General features: G+C 41.4%; 1 protein-coding gene across 3 annotated transcripts; it reads right to left on the reverse strand.

The window, feature by feature from the left end:
* Nucleotides 1-505: 505 nt before the first annotated feature.
* On the reverse strand, nucleotides 506-17384 carry dgkaa (diacylglycerol kinase, alpha a). Of its 3 annotated transcripts, none has more exons than XM_070911222.1 (24): nucleotides 17279-17384; nucleotides 10312-10415; nucleotides 9878-9954; nucleotides 8567-8696; nucleotides 8292-8366; nucleotides 8150-8199; nucleotides 7910-7984; nucleotides 7513-7629; nucleotides 6316-6433; nucleotides 6039-6127; nucleotides 5805-5924; nucleotides 5432-5530; nucleotides 5143-5229; nucleotides 4907-4980; nucleotides 4751-4825; nucleotides 4495-4580; nucleotides 4296-4385; nucleotides 3979-4139; nucleotides 3824-3888; nucleotides 3349-3439; nucleotides 3042-3228; nucleotides 1884-2001; nucleotides 1620-1680; nucleotides 506-1471 (listed from the first exon to the last, which is right to left on the reverse strand). In XM_070911222.1, exons 2-24 carry the CDS (start codon nucleotides 10385-10387, stop codon nucleotides 1391-1393), a joined length of 2202 nt encoding a protein of 733 aa, XP_070767323.1. In that variant the 5' UTR covers nucleotides 10388-10415; nucleotides 17279-17384; the 3' UTR covers nucleotides 506-1390. The 3 variants fall into 3 exon arrangements, with proteins under 3 accessions (XP_070767323.1, XP_070767324.1, XP_070767325.1); XM_070911223.1 differs by having other exon boundaries at nucleotides 10312-10411; nucleotides 17279-17374; XM_070911224.1 differs by lacking the exons at nucleotides 8567-8696; nucleotides 9878-9954; nucleotides 10312-10415; nucleotides 17279-17384 and having other exon boundaries at nucleotides 5143-5179; nucleotides 5388-5530.
* Nucleotides 17385-17663: the final 279 nt, after the last annotated feature.

Raw genomic sequence — 17663 nt, forward strand, 5'->3', positions numbered from 1 at the left:
TTTAAGGCTTTTCTATATTTACCTCACTGAAACTGAGCTGTCCTCAGCCACATGTGTGACACAATTCTTTAAATTGGTAGTTTATTTAATACGCCAACAGCTGTTTAAATTACTCTGACCAGCAGCTGTTGGCAAAATTTCCAAACGTACAGTATGCAGCCTAGTCTCTAGTCTTAATTTGTCCAACAGCATTTGAAGGCAGCATTTGTTGCCAGCAGACCAACCTCTGGCTACAAGTTAGAAGTAATATTACTCAGAACAAACTCATATTTATTCTAAACACAGATCCTCGCTTTGACAACAAAGAGATTAAGTTGTACAATGACAAGTAGAGTTTAAAAGAAGCAGAGAAAACTATTATTTTGAGTCAGAGGACCAGATCATGTTGCAGCGGCCACAGACTAAACAGTGGATGACGCCCCCTTGTGGTAGAAAAAATAATCCACCACATAATGAAACAGCATTAGTTTATCTAAATATACATTAAAAAAAGTCTGCCAAACACTGAAGTCTACATGATTTATTAAAATCTTTACACAGTGTGTTATTTCAGGCATATTACATTAACATCTTCCACATACACTGAAATGATATGACTGATAAAGCATTTAAATAAGAACTACATATATTTGAACTGGTCTGAACCAAGTTTGAAGTGAACATATCTCAGCTTTCTGCGCTAAACAAGTACAGCAAAAGGCTCCCTGTCCCAACACACACACACACAGACACACACACACACGCACACACACACACACACACACACACACACACACACACACACACACACAGGAACAGCAGAGTAGGCCGCTGGCTGCATTGGTACAACATACAGCCCTTTTGGCAATAATTGTCCTATATTACTGTTCCACACTTTCAAGTATCCTCTGAAATTAATGAAAAAAGAAGGAACATTACTTCAGCCACAATTGTATATGTGATCTCATCTATTCTTCGCTTTTGGCTCCAAATTGACGGGAACATACTGCATATCACAACACACAACAAAGAAACAGCAATACTACATGGTTTATGTCCAAAGTGCATGCCTACACAATGCTCTGTATGTCCTCTACCTAAGCCATAACCATAGTAGAACAGATTTTAAAGGCACATGAAGCTGAATATTCTTCTTTTAGCATGATATTCACTTTACTTTAACCTTACTTTAAGTTCCTACAGAGCAGCATTTCCACTAACTGTGAAGCATTGAGACGGAGTGTCGAGTATTGATAAAACACAGAGTAAGTTTGGTCAAAATCTTTTTGCCACGATGCAAACATACCTTACCATACAGTTTGTATTCATACAGTGCTATGCTTCGGTTATGTGTTACAGACATGCAGAAAGTGTCAGTCCTCTATTTACAATAAACGAGTAGCAGTCAGTTTTACTTGTAGTTGAAAAAACCAGATGATTTGGACTGTGGAGCCATCAACATACTGGCTTGATTCTTGTGTGTGATGTGAATCTGAAAAGGAAATATAAAATGTCCAGTAAATTGCAACATAATCAAGTAAAACATTTCTACACATTGTATTGCTAATAGGAAAATTAGCTTTAATATGAATAATTTATGGGGTGCCCTAAAGAAGAAATGGTGTCTGTGTGGTATTTACCGTGCAGGGAGGCTGCATCCACGGCTCTCCATCTATCTGCATCGGTAATGCTTTCTTCGTCCTGGAGGTAAAGTAGCGAGGGATCAACAAAGTGCATCAGGTAACAAAATCAATGACCCTCATGTGTAATTAAAATACCAAAAGGAAAGCCAGCATAGTTAATTATTGTTATGTAAAGAACCAGCTAAGTATCATCCTCAGCTGGTGATCAAAGTCAACTACAAGCCTGACTAGTCTGAACATGTCTGGGCGGCTGTTTCTCACCTGATGGTGATCTGTGACGTTTTCGCGAGCCTCACGGCGCTCTTGAAGCCCGTGTATATTCGACCCATCTCCATGGCTCCTTCGAGGCCGACCACCTCTAATCGACGGTCACTGAGATCTGACAAGAACACATGGACATAATGAACATCCAGTGCACAGAGGGAGGGGGGCCGTCATTCAGTCTGAGACAAACATCAGTCATCATATTTATCCTGCATCAGGATACAGAGTGAAAATCTATTAAAATCATGCTGTGCATAAACTGGATCCATTACTGGATACATTAATGGTAATACTAAAACTACATCTGTAACAAATCTATAACGTTTATCAGATAAAGAGCCAGATATTTCCCTCAGGACTTGGTAGACACCAAAATCAGACCTAATAGGAGAGTGAATATTGGACAATTGGACACAAACATGACTCTGGATGAATGCTAATGGTGTTTTGTTTGCTGAGAAGTTGCCATATAAACTTGTTGTGTTTACAACTCGTTTCTGCTGCCCCCAAGTGGCCACAAAAATCAGTGAATGCAGGTTTAAATAAGCAGAATGGCATGAAAATACATCATCAAATCAGACCAATGGTTTCATCACATGGGAGCCGCTTTAATTTAATGCATTTAATGATTTGTGCAAATTACCTTCTTAAAGCTGCATTATTATTTTGACCACATGGGAAAACACAACATCTGACATATTATCACCTTATTAAGTTGTTCAGGCAAGCTTTTAGCAAACAGTTGATCTATTTACACACCCAGTAGATACATAGCAACATCATCATTTATTTTGGGTCCTGTTTGTGTCCACTTGACAAATGTCCAACATTCACTCTCATTTTAGCTCTGCTTTGGTTCTGGGCAGGTAGCGTGCATTGAGTTTATCAGGACCTTTCTGATAAAAACAAACAGGGTTGATGAGAGTGAAGTTTGTGGGCTGTAAAACCAAAACAATGAGCTGAAAGAAGTTAAAAGGCTTCATGTAGCTGAGGGGAACTGCAGAGTATTGGGTTTTAAATTACACACAATAACTTAATCCAATGTTAATATGAAAAATATTGATCGGGGCAGCTTTAAATAAGATTTCTGATAATCTCAAATGCACTCTGATCTAATTTCACCATCCAGTGTAGTTGAGGTCAAAGACAAAATACCTTGGGAGGTCACTTTCAGGATTTCTGGGTCAATGATAACCTCAGGCTCTTCCTGACTCGTCAGTCCCTTAGTGTCCCCCTTTTTGGTCTCACCCCATAGGTTGGAGCCACCGTGCATGCTGGGAATGTTTAGGACAGCAACCCCTTCTAGAGACAGGCCACTGAGATCCAGCGGAGTACCAGAGCACTGAAGAAGAAACAGCAGCAGGTGACAGGAGACAATGTAAAGCATCAGTACACTGTTTGGTTGTGGAAACCTTTTTCTTTTCTCACACTTCAGAAATACCAAATGATGCCGGGTTCTCACCTCGATTGTTAGACTTTCGTTCAGTTTCTTACAGGAAGCAGAGATGGTTTCTGAAGTGGCAAATTCGAAATACCACAGCTTGTTCTTCATTCTGCAGTCATGAAAAAGTGAGTGTTTTTTTTCAGGTTCAAGTGATATTTCATTTTCACAGAACAGTCTCTGTTTTTAGCACACACAGCTCTTCACGAGGAGGAGGAGTCGAGCTGCAGTGCATGCTGCCACAGACATCTGCTGTCGCCACCTGCATTCAGTTTTTCAGCTTCAAAAAATCAGTTACTGCAAACAGGAAATATGAAAGTAAAACTGACAACAAGAAATGCCAACAGCGTTCCCCGGGTCTGCTCTGTTGTTGAACAGTACAGGTGTAGTTTTAAAACTGTGTTGTATGTTATTACTGTGTGTGGGGTGTTGCTGTTTGTTTGCTGTTCCTGAGGAAGTGCCCTGGAGGCTGAACATGTTCCACCAAAGAGTTTACCTGCTGTTGAATTTCTGGGGATGTTTCTCCCTCATTGTGTGAAACCGGTGGGCAATGGAGGCATCCTGTCAACACAATGCAACACAGAAATTATCCCAACACAAAAGTGAAAAATAAACACTTCCTCTTCTGTGATGTATTTCTGAGAAACTCACAACGCCAATAGAGAAGTAGTTGTTGATGATTTCATATGGCACTGGGTCGCCCTTCTCCTGATTCTCATCAGTGATGACCTGCACGCTCCAGCGGTCCATCAGCACCTGAGAGCTCCCCTCGATGTCTTTAAGAATACGACTCAGATCCTCGCCGTCATATCCTTCAAAAAGGCAACACACGCTAACATGATTCAGTGCCTTCATGTGCACAAATATAGAATAAAGCTTTTGGAGAACTTAAACACATTCAAACAAACACAACAACAGAGCATATGGAGCAAACGGTTTCATTATTTTCACAATAAGGAAACTCTCACCTCCTCCCCATCGCAGACATCGTGCAAGGTCATTTCCTGTGCCCAGAGGAAGCACAGCGACAGGTGGCCGCACCAGCAGGTTGGCTTTGTCTGATTTCAAGAAAAGGAAAAAGGAAGTGCGTCTCAACGACTTTCACCAGAAGCTCATGGTGTGGAAGCTAACGCACGCCTTTTACAGTGCTCGATCTGATGATCTCACCTATTGCGTCTAGAATCCAGCCAACTGTTCCGTCTCCCCCGCAAACCAGGATCCTGTAATCCTGAAGGTTTCTGAAGAAACTCAGTCTGAAAGAAAGATGATAGAAACTATAACAGCAGCGTATGATACAGAGCTTAAAGAAGTGTTCAAGGCAGTGTAGTCTGAAATAATTAACCCAATATTTAGGTTTGTGTATTTTAAAATGAAATGTATTTCCATTTCATGCTGACCATAATCTGTTGTACCAGTTACTCACCCTGGTCCAGGTCCGCCATTCGAAAGGTTGTACACCTGCCGTGGATTCAGTAAATACTGAAATTTATGCAGGACTCTGAAACACATAAAACCCAGCTAAACAATGTGCATGTATTAATATCTAATTCTTCATGAGTGTATTCTTTTTTAGACTCACCGTTCTCCCTGCTTGCCACCGCTTTTAGGATTGACAAACACTAGAAGAGGATGGGTGTTTGGCACAGCGCTGATCTGTTGAATGATAAACAAATGTTATAGTTATTATATAGATATTGTTACAGATGGAAAAAAACATACATACTGATCTACTGGGCCAAATCAAATTTAGCCTACTCAGATGCCAGGTTGCAAATATTCAGCATTGATTAAAGCCTTCGTTGGGGAGAATAATACCTGAAGCACTTGTCCATCAGGAGTGATATTGAGCTCGCTGTCATCTGTTGAGCCTGAGCAGCCATTCTTTACATTGTTTGGTCTCTCCTTTTGGGACCAAAACAAAGGCACAGAGTGAATAAATAAGAGAAAGAGAAATTTGTAGAACAAAAAAAAAATCCTGTCAAAATGCCACACAGGTGAGAGGGGTTTACAAACAACAGGAAACAGCCCAGGGCCGATGTTATGTTCTGCGTTGGTGTGACAGGCAGTGTTTGTACTGTACATGTGCTCGAGGATAATTCTGTACCTTTATAACAGGATATATTGCCCATGGAGGCAGGATATGGTCTCTGAGCAGCCCACAGGTACACTCTGTTGGCTCTTGGTCTGCACATTCATCATGACGCTGTAAAAAACACAAAAACAGACACATTACATAAACAGCACAAGGGTGATGACAGCTGAGAGGTTTCTTTCTGCATTTCTGTGGCATTTACTGCTTACAGTGGAAAGACACAGGAAAGTTTGCCTCCCCAGACTGAGTTTGAATCTAAAGCATCACGAGTACATGGCCTACAATTAAGCCATTTGAGTGCCTGAAATTTTCTCCTCATTGCTCATGAACTGTATAACTGTATATTCCTGAAAACCACAAGATGCACACTAAGATGCTCCCTCACCATCGTGTGGCACCACACACAGTGTTTGCCCGTTAAGCCTTGGTAGCTCTTGATCTTCTTCTGGCATTTATCACACTTCCTAGCGTCACAGTTCCCACTCACCCAGTCGTGCGCTGGAACCTGAAATGTGGGATGAATGTTTTAACGTCCACGTAAGAGCACTCAGACACAGGACAACGTCTAATTTACACGGAGAGTGTCACTGTGAATGTTGTCATGGAGACACTGGCATACCCCTGTTTCTTTCTTTGACTTCACATACGTCCTGGTGCAGGGGGCCGGGTTCCTGTTAGCACAGCGTCCGTGGACGGTGTATTTGCAGCCTGCACAACACGACACATAACCCAGCTGTCATATGATGTTTACATTAATATAAATGACCCTGTCAAATTTAAGGCTGACAGATGAGTATTAAGCTAAAAGGGATCCTGCAATCCTCGGTTTTGACAAAACAGTTCAGTGATAAATGTCACTGCAGTGTCGCCCTCTTCTGGTGAGTTCAGGTACTCACAGGTGCAGCACAGTCCCTGCTTCCTCAGACCCAGTAGCATGCTCTGGCACACGTTGCAGTAAACAGGCTTATTGAAATGCTTCATCCTCCAAAGGTGCTGCCCGTCCTTCTGGGTCATCTGGTTGTTGAAGAAGCAATCATGGAAGAAGGCAATGCAACAAAAAAAAGAAGAACATCATGGTTTAAGATCTTTGTTATTTACATTTTGAATAGAACAATAAATGTTTGTAACAAACAAAGCGTATATCTTTGTTTCCTTTGTTAATTTGTTGGACCAAACTACACAAACCCTTTCATAAACACACTGTGTGCAAGGCCTGCATTTCACAGTTGTTTTTCACACCCACTCATACGCTAACCTTGCCTTAATGAGATTGCTGATTTTGCAGTATGTAGTAGCTCAACATATCACGGCATACAGTGTGGCACCATGGATATTCAGATCAGCACTGACTGTAATCTCAAATTCTCAACGCGAGATTATAAGAATACTTTCAATCTGTTTAGAGAGCGACCATCGCTCTTATCCAGATTACACGCTGAAGTGCTTTTTCTCCAACATGATGCATCAGCCTATCATTTGCTGCATGAGGCATAGCGGGCAGCCCGCGAAGGACCACAGAGCAACTGTGAGGGGGCTGAATTCATGCACCCAGGCTTCAAATGTCCATTGGTGGCTAGGAATAGCCAGAGGGGAAGTCCCAGGCATTGTTGTAGAGGCCAAACCCAGAGACAGAGTCCAGCTCATGGCTTTAGACCGACACGCAGGCTAACAGTAAGTGGCTTTTACATTCCTGGAAACACATTAAACAGTACCCATTTTTGTGTATACACCCAATATTAAAATGATTCATTTCTTTAGTCAAGTATAGTCCATCAGCCTTAAGATTGCTATTTTATGCAAGCACTTTGTTAAATGTGGGCACAGATTGTGCAGAGTAAATGGAAAACACTAAAGCACTCTGATGGTGCAGAGCTTGCATGAGAGGAGATGACATTACCACACCCTGTAACACTGAGTCGGCAAAAAGGCCCTTATAGACGGAGAGGAGGCGAAAGGACAGGGGAGAGGCACGCAAGGCCAGGGTTTCACAAGAGCTTTACCACTTTGTGAGACACCGGCTGTAAATATGAAATACATCTGGGCTAATCTGGCCAACACTTAATGAAAAGAGAGATATGCTGCTTTTAAAGCACCTTCAGGCCCAGCAAGACCAGCAAGGGAACGTTGTTCATGCCTCCTTCCACCCACTCCTCCAGAGACACTGTGCCACTGCTGTCAGCATCAATTGCTGTCATCATGTCCTTCAGAACCTGATGAAATGACATTTGATTGTTATTATCCAATCAGCACACACATTTCTATTACTTTAAAAAGGCCATATGTTTTCTGAAACAAGTCATGCGTGGGAATTTGTTGATTTTATAGGTGCAGAGAAGCTTATCATTTGACCAACCCTAGCAAATGAGTAACAAGTACTGCCATATACTGCACCTAATGATGTAAAAGATATCTTGTGCAAACAAATGTGTGTATCTATACATACTATATTGTCCCGGCTGAAAGTTCAGTTTGTACAGGCGTGGGACTTACCGGCCTCAGCTCTGACACATCCCATCCGAGGTATTCTGCAGCATGCATCATCTGAGCAATAATCCTATCCACTTCCTGTTTAAAAAGTAGCAAAATACTTGTTTTAGTAGTGGGGCTGCTACGTGCTTTAAATTAAATGGTGATCAAGACGGTATTCAACCTTGAATTGAATCAGTAGGATCCACAACTAAGCCACTTGATCTTGACAATCACACCTAAAAGATTGTCTCAACAACTTACAGAGCTGTCGAGGACTCCGTTGCCGTCTCTGTCATAGAGCTTAAAAGCAACTACAGAGAGAGAGGGGAAATGAGAGTGGAAGTGCTGGACCAAGTCATCATCACTCAAATTATTTTGGGCATAAAAGAAACAAAGGACTTACACTCAAGCTTGTCCCTGGGCTGGCCATCCTCCAGCAGAGAAAAGTAACATGAAACATCCTTCAGAAAGACCTCCTCTACGGGAGAGACGAGACGGAGGAGAGAGAGAGGGACGGCTGTGAATACTCTGGTTACCATATCTGCACAAACAGTACCTCTCAGGCATGTGGTGATAAATGAATGTATGCCAAATAGGCCATGGTGTAAATTGATAAGGGCATGCTGCAAAGTAGCATGGAGGCAGTGAGTTGTGTTAATACATTGTGTATAATCTCACTGGCACTGTCTTCCTGGGTGGGTTCAGAGTTTTGGAAGGAGCGGAAGAGCCGCTGGCAGAGATCCACAGGGAAGTCCTCCACTTCTAAATAAGTCTTCAGGAACAGACGAAAGCCTTCTTCATTGATGCACTGGGAAAAAAATGAATGGGAGAGCCATGTTTACGCTGGTGAAATGTAAAATGAAATGTTTGACCGTCCGTGTGTGTGCTGTGCATGTTAACTTCTGCATTTTCAAATTAATCTCTTCTGAAAATAAGGGAAGAAGACAATCACATTGTTGCCATCGAGTGAAAATCTTGTATCTGACGTGTCACAACCTTGTTTAGAGCTTGAGAGTCATGTAAGTGCATCCAGTGGGGGTTGAAGATGTTTCTCCAAAACATTTAATCCATAATTTTTAGGTAAAATTGTGACCTATGGTTGCAGGGTTTTCTCGTGACAATGACATAAAACAAAAATACAAGCTCCTGATTCAAGATTTCCGTCCATCTGGTTGGCCTGGTATCTGTCTTTCTCACATGATAATATGCTGCAGGGCTAACAAGCAATAGTCCCTCGATAATGGTGAACCACAAACCCATTTCTTGTTGACATTATTCCATTTCCCTGGTTGATACCCTGCAGAGCTGCCCCAGTAATAAATGTCACCACAAGGCAGCCCGGTTACATGAAGAAAAGAGAAAAAAAACGGCAAATGAGAGTGCAGCCAAGGAAACTGCATCATTATTTTGCACCCTAACATTTAAAAGTAACTTCATTGTTCTGTGTATTTTAAAAGCTATTAACTAGTACTTTAAGGCAGTATTGGTGTTTTATCCCATTAAAAAAAACCCATTTCCTTCCATTTATCTAATTAAACTGTATGTAGCCAAATTATCCATCAGAAATTACTGCATTTGCTACCTGCACAAATTAGTTGGCAGTGTCAGCCACTGCTGCACAGTATTGGAAAGATCTCTTTTTCAATCACATTTGAGCTTACACTGCATGAGGGCAGCCAGCACACTGTTCTGCAAGGCCTTGCTGCGTGGGCAAAACTAAGGAGGTAATTTACATTTGCAACCTCGCTCGAACGCGCTGAAGATATTTCTTAGCTTAGTCAACATGATCGATGGGTTTGAATCTAATTAATCAGTGTAGGACAATTAATAACTGCCCAATATACATAAATCTCACGCTCATTTCTCAATAAACTGCTCCACTGAGAGCTATAATTCAGTTCAGTTATGTGCCTCATAGCTGACATCACTGTGAGTGAGTTTTGGAGGGGTGGGCCTGATGGTGAACAGCAGGACACATCGTCCCCTCACCTCTCCATGTCTGTGCCGGGCCAGACTGCCATCTGCATCAAATTCCCTCAGCACGTCTTTCACCTTCAAGCTGCAGTCTGGAAGCAAAGACACACAGGTCACACAGGGATACATATGTACTTCTGTGAGAGTAGGCTCTCAAACATTGATTTTTTGTTTTTTACATAGTACTCTAATGTATGTAACCATTTTCACTTTTCTGAAGTATCATGTACACATATGATTACACAATGAGTATAGATTTATCTGGAAAAAAACGTGAAAACAAGATGTGCATGCTTTATTTGCAAATAACTGAACGTGGCAGACTGCTACCTCCTCTAGATATGAGAAACCATGAGCGAGTGTAAATGAGTGTGTGTGTGGGTGGAAGTGGAAGTGGGGTGGGGGGGGCTGTTAAGCGCTGAGAAAGCTGCCTGTCTGTCTGTACTCACATTCAATGTACTGCTGTAGCTGGATAAAGTCGACAGGGCTCAGTTCCTTCACCTCTGGGTTTGTGGGGGTGGACATGGTGCCTGCTTCTGCACTAACTGCCTGCCTGTGCACAGGCGAGAGAAACAGTGAGATACAGACGGAGAGAATAGAGAAGGTGGGTGCACAGTAGCCTGCCTCTTTGTAAAACATGAAAGCATGGCTGCAAGCAAAAGATAGCATCTTCCATCTCGTACTGTAAAAATCCATGACTGTAGACAGGGAGAATCACGCTCAACATCCAGAGTTTGAGTGAAGCAGAAACAAGTCAGTAACCGCAAGAGAACAGGGGCAAAACACCTGCAGTCAACCTTGTACACATGTGACAATGAATTATTATAATAAGTATTTATGACTAACCCCCATTACATGTCGCTGTGGTCCATGTTCATCTCTCACCATCAGTAACATGTGACTAGCCACCCAAAACTGGGCCAAAAGTCTGGTAGAAATTATGTCAGGCTAAAGGTACCCATGGTACTTCACCTCTAGGGATTCTCTGCACCCAAAATCTCTTTCCATGTACTCACTGGCCCACATTTGATTTATAAAATACCAGATATATGTTTTGGTTTAGTGTAGCACGTACGAGTGTTAAAATGCAGACGTAAACAAAGAGGTAAAAAAAAACAAATTGGCTTGTCAAGGGACGCCCCCGCCAAACAAAAGGAAGAGACTTAAATGTCATGTTAAAGGTTGAAAGTGAAGCATGAAATTTGAATATGACACAGAAAAAGGAGGTTGTGATCGCAATGAAAATGGGCCTAGCATGTCGTTCTGAAGTCAGAAGCATGAAGTCTGGATGAGCATTTGGTAGGTTCATTTATGGATACTTTCATCAGAAGCAAACATGCTGTTAAAACATAATGGAAGGACATTCCCTAATGATAGGAAAACGAACAGACACATGTATGGTTCATTAATCATTGAAGGAAGAGGAGAAACTAGTTAATGGAGGAGAGAAAGTTGACATCCTGTTTAACGTTGCTGTTGCAGACGTATGCCGATAAAATGTTGCAATAAGAAATATAGGGCTAGATCAATGCAGAATTTATAGAGCGCCTAATGCAGTTGATAATCAATATGTAAAGCAATTATGTTAGCCAAGAAATGTGATCTTTCTGTCTGGCAAAATATGCACCAAGAAATAGCACACATGCTTTTCTGATTTACTGATGCATTCCTTTCTTGGTATGAGGAGCATCTAAGAGCTAATATTTATGTTAAAACAAGACCATGTAATATTTTTTAAGATAAAATAACACATTCTTCCATTTACAAACAAAATGTTAAGTTATTAAGCAACGACATGCTCTATTTAATACACAGAGATTTGTTGTTACAGTCTTACTTGGTCTGGTATGACCATTAGCTTATGGTGGCTGTTAGCTAACTTTGGATAGATATTGCTGTGTAACTGACATCACTGAGTTAGTAAGTTTACTGACTTTATGAATGTTCTCTACTTGTTTCACCGCTACCTTTTATCACTATGTTTTGCCCTTTACCATTATCCCGCCATCATCACTTGTTAAGCAAAAGGACCTTTAAAGGACCACAACAGTTCAGCCCATAAATACTTCACATGACTGCAGAAGATTTTGCAGTCCATGTTATAGAGTTTAAGATTTTTTAATTGTATTCATCTTGAAATTCTTTCACAGCAAACTGCATTAGCTTTTGTCTAATTTACACTACCATTATGAGGTAATACAGTGGAGACTTTCTAAATCAATCTGCACTTCACCTGCATTACCATGCAACGATAATGGACCATTGGAAACAATAAATACAGTCTTTTCACTATGTTGTTGGAGTACACAAGTCAAGAAAGTTTAAATAGTCTGCTAATTGATTCTAATGCTGAATGGAAATAATGGCAACGGAAGACTGGAACGTAAAGTAGGAAAGCTGGATTCAGAATGATAAACTTAATAGCATGCTTTGGAAAATGGTCAGTAGTAATGATGCGTACTTAAGGAGCTAAAACTAGAAACAAACAAACACTGTTATGGTCCTTTAAGAGCAGCCTGTTGGCTTAAAACCAAGTATCCAGTAGCAATTCCAGTATTTCAACACCTGACAATGGGATTTTTATTAAGAGAATTACAAGGGGAAAGAGTTTAAAGTAGAATATAATAAATATACTAAACCTGGTGTAAAATTTGTGAAGAGTTAGACGTACACATCATGTCTGATATAAAGACTATTCTATCAACAACACAAATACAAAACTAAAGCGAATAAAAGACTGTGTGGTGGATTTCAGTCCAGGCTGATGAATAGGACCTCACTGTAAATGTGGTATTCACACTGTTGTCCGCAGGTGTTATCACACATTAAAGTGCAGCCAGTGAAGGTATCAGTGACGGCTGCCTGCACTGAACAGAAAATCAGAGTACTTAAAGGACAAAGAACGTACTGAGAAAAATAAATGAAATCATCTGAAATAACACCCACTCTTTACATGTGATTTGGATCCATTTGCTGTCTTTAGACTCTGAAAGGTCCACACTGTCCTCACTTAATTCCCTCAAAAGGTCAGCAGCTTTGCCTGGCAGTTCTTTTTATGCTGCCGATCAGGTGGGCCAAGTCTGCATCGACAGCAAGGTGACACATCAAGGAATCATGAAAAGCCATCTGCTACTGATCACCTCATTACAGCCTAAAAATATGCTCCTGACTCCATCTTCAAACACTGTCTTATAAATGACCTAAAAATAGGCTTCTAAGGTTTATTGGCACATAAAACACACCGTTTATTTTAGACAACTGTTGTTTTTTCTTTCCTGTTTATATGCTTTCCAGAGGAGCGTGATGTCACCAACAGCATCATGTCTATTTTGTCTCCTCACCAACTGAGTATCATCATCATCATTATTGTCTGTTTCAACAAGACCTCAAGCCTATCTGAGTGATCTGATTCCTCACTTCCTGATTAGATAATGATTTGCATGCATGATGCAGAGTGGGAATCTGAAGCAGTCAGAACATGGAGCACAGGAAGAGACATTCCCTGCACTTAGAGGAGAAAAGATAGGATAATACATACCGAGCCAGTCTCCACTTTCAAACATAGGATGGGTTTTTGAAAATCAATGGCATCATCTAAATGAGCTTACTGGAGCAAGCATAAATATTTCAGGAGGTTGGAGGAATGTCTGAAGCTTGTTAAGACGTATTAAGACCATTTGACTAACTACCTCTGGGCTGGCTCTCTATAAGGTTAAACTGCAAGGCTAAAGTTGAATGGCAGATGCTTTATGAGGGAACTGTTTATGTTGCTTTACAGAAACATTTATGTGGCAGAGACTCTGTTGTGTAGACATAAGAAAGATTTAAACAGGAGTCATATAGCGACCATTCAGTGTGATTTACTTTAGTTCGCTCTACTGACAGACAGTCTGAGGTATAATTCTGTTTGAACAAAATGTCGCTCCATATAATCAGTACAGAATAAATGTTCTGCTACAGCCTCCTGGCGGGGCCACTAGTGGTTCTCCAAATAGCAGTAAATAACAACTTAAATGTTGAATTGGTTCTTCAAGTTGCAACAGCTTGTGAAAGCAACATCTACTCCCCCATAAACCTCTGAAAAACCATCGGTTTAGAGCCTGACATTTGGCTTTACTTCTGACCACTCAACTGAAAAACACCCAAGCAGCTGCTTTGTACAAATTCACACAATGAAATAATTGGAGAATTGGAATAGACAGTTCAGTTGGCATTTTCCCTCAATGTATCGATGTAAAACTGTCAACAACCATAAAGTGCTCTCTTTACAAGAACCCTTTCAAGGTACACTTGGGGATGACCTTTTTCCATGCAGGCTAATGTTTGTGCAAGCTGTCATAACGCCCACGCCTTGTGTCAAGGAAATCTGCTGTTTTGCAATACTTGCAGGGTGCAAGCCATTGACTCCGTCATTCTGTGGTTGGAAAACACTGCGTAGGTTCCTCGAACAGAGAGAGAAGTCTACATCTAATGTTGGGCATTTGTTTTTCTCCTGAAACTACAACAATTCTCTTCACTGAAGTGTGTACAGATTGCATCAGGTTAGGAGGGGGAGGACAGACATGCTTGGTTGCTATGGAAAGTGTTTCCCTCCATCAGCTGCTCTCCGTCAGAGCACTGCCACGGGTGACTATCAGGTAGGAGGAGGCACAGCTAGAGAGGGAGGCAGCCAGCTCAGGGAAGGGGGAGCCCAGTCAGTAGCTGTGAGTCTTCCCCCTGCAGCTCCACCTCCTCCCACGCCATGAGCCTAGTTTGGCCTTCAAACCAGAGGCCACGCTCTAAATTGCATTCTACATGCAGATGCTACTGTGACTCATTGCATGAACAGGGGAATACTCTCTTCCTATAAAGGGACTGTTTGCTCAAGGGGTCACTTTGCAGGACGAGCCAGAAGTTACAAACCAGCAGTAATATGTGACTTACTTAGTGGAACTATGAGAGAAAAAAATACCACTTCTTCACATTTGTGTATCCCTAGAGGTACAGTCCGTAGCCACTACTTCCTCTGGTTGTTTTACATCTTCACTTTACTTCAGTATAGTACATATCACTGTACTGTGCAATGGCATGTGTTGTTGACTCTACTGAAAGCACCCAGGCTGAGATATAGTGGATGTTTATGATATATGATGTTATGTATTTTGGATAGGTGGATTTTGTTGAAAAAATAAAGATCTGGCTGGCGTAAGATTTATCAACTGAATATGACAGAAATAATAACAAAAAGCAGGGTCGAAAATGATGGCAGGATCACAGCTGAGCACGCTCTGTTGAAAAGGGGCTTCCCCTTGTCTACTATGATATGGTAACATTTTCAAGAATTGAGTGGTATGCAAACTACAGCAGGCTCTGGTTAGCAGGGACACTAGAGAACTTGAACACAACATGGATTGTAAATCTGACAAAGACACGAAAGAAAAAAACCAAAAGATTCACCACAGCATGAATCACAGATTCCTTGGAAATGTAGGCGAGGCTTTGCTCACTCCCCAGCTTCAAAGTGAGGACTGCCCATCACTCTGAGTTCAGACTTGAATGTGACTTATGTAATAGCTTTCTTGTGGAGGCAGCCTTGTAGAACACCCTGCTGCCTTCAGAAAAAAAAAACCCTCAAACCTGCCCAGACTTGTGAGGGTACATGCTGTCATACAACAGCCACATTGCTTTTATAGAGTAAGTGTTTGCACATATCAGGGACTCTCACCTAATTCGCCCACAACTGAAAATGGAACAACATTGAATGTCACATTTTTCAATGATGATGATCCAATCTGAAATGCAATCACACAGTATTCTCTACTATCATGTCAATAATTCAGGGACCCAAGGTCTTCAGAAAGAAATATAATATATCTGATTATATTTGCTCATGTGCATTAATTTCTAAATGAACCGAACTCGGGGAGAATACATTATAAGTTACAGCATTTGAGACTTGAGCTGCACTAAGGCAGATTCTAATCCCAGCTATGATGTGATAATAAAGTATTGACAGTTTATTTATGAAAACCAAAGGGGTTAAAATCATACTCATTAATACAGGATTCAGACAGGCTCTGGGCGATGATATAATGAAGGAAGTGAAGGCTAAATGAAAGATACAACTATTTAGAGAAGTGAAATAGTCTGTAAACAAAAGGCATTGATGCCATTTCTCTGATCACGTTAGCTACGCCATCTAAAAACAGCTAACCATTCTAAACTAAACCACAGATCACATGGGCTAACTTCTAGTTCATTTACAGCCTCTAGCCTCTGATGTAAACATTAACAGTGGGACAATTGACCTGACTACAGTATTGATTGTCTGTGCCTGAAAACTCTCCTGCAGCTAAAAACAGATGAATACTACTGAGACTCCCCAGCTTTGAAATAACTTGCTTACAATGAAAGTGTCACCTGGAAATACAGTGGCTCTGACACTGAGAGACCAAGCAAAAAAAAAGGGACAAACACAGACCTGACTAAGTATCAAGACGTTCCTGTTTGTTTGGTTTTAGCAGTTAGCATGGGGGCTGAAAGTCACGTTCACCATTTGCAGTCAAATGACAGTGAAAGGGGAGCTTTAAGTAAACAATGACCACAAAGCAGTGAAAGTGCCCACCATCGCCCACCATCATCTACTCCACACTGTGGAGGATTTTGCTATCCCAGAACAAACAAAACACAGTGAAAACCCTCTGTGGCGTTTCTGTTTTGAGTGGGGTTTCACTGTCCCCGCTGGTATCGCACCTTATCCTGCAACAAACATAACCTCTGATGGGGGTCACTCAGATAAGATCCTGTCAAACAGGGGGCAATAACACTATAAGCTTGTTTGCTGAATGTACTAGGGACATATGAAGTTGTAGCATATGCTGGAAGTTTAAATAAAACATATAGTAGTATATAATATAGTTCTTCACACCAGAGTATCTTCAGACATGACACCCCAAATACTTCAAATACCCCTGAATGCTCACCAGTCTCCACTGTGACAGATGGATTGCTCAATTCTCTAAATAGCCTGAGAGAAGGGTTTCTCCGCAGTTAACTTAAGCAGGCTGACATTAACTGTCATGACACGCTGCAAAGGGAACTAAAATTATGTATTTTTATGAGGTTTGAAAAGAAGGCAGCGGATTGTGCATTAACATGCTGGTTGTTGTTCGGCTGTGTGAATTATGAACCAACGACTATCTGCCAAACTCTCTCTTTAAAAAAAATCACATACACAGAATTGAAAGCAGTCAATTACCAAATGCACCTCTTGGGATTTTACATTCAATTCTCGACAGGAGAGCAAAAACAACAGGCTAAAACGATCGCCCCGTATTTGTCGTTTATCTGCAGCTAAAAGGCGTTCAGAGCTGCACTGAAACTTCAATCAATACGGAGAGTCCGGACCTCTCACGGTTCGTTTTGAGAGTACATTACCTTTCTATCGCCACTCCGTTGTCAGTCTTTAATGAAATCGTCGTGGTCGCAGCTCAGCAACCGCTCAGAAATCCTGCTTTCAGATGCGAAGCAAAGTGGCCGTTAACTTTAAACGGAGGATGCAGGTCGGCGGAGTGGAAGCAGTGAACTAATGCAGAGCAGAGACGAGCGGATCCCTCCTGTCAAGCGCCGCCTCAGCTGCTCTGCGCCCTCTCTGCTAACCAACACACACCCGTTACCCCGGCGTGCATCCATCTGCAAAGTTGTAAAGTAATGCTCATTAAAATTCTACAGCTGTAACCTGCAACAGTGCCATTATCACTCGCTCTCTCAAAAGAAATCAATGCAATATACGCGCTACTAAAGGTGAATTTAATAGTGACGC

Source organism: Enoplosus armatus, chromosome 8 (assembly GCF_043641665.1).
Source record: "Enoplosus armatus isolate fEnoArm2 chromosome 8, fEnoArm2.hap1, whole genome shotgun sequence".
Taxonomy (NCBI): Eukaryota; Metazoa; Chordata; class Actinopteri; order Centrarchiformes; family Enoplosidae; genus Enoplosus; species Enoplosus armatus.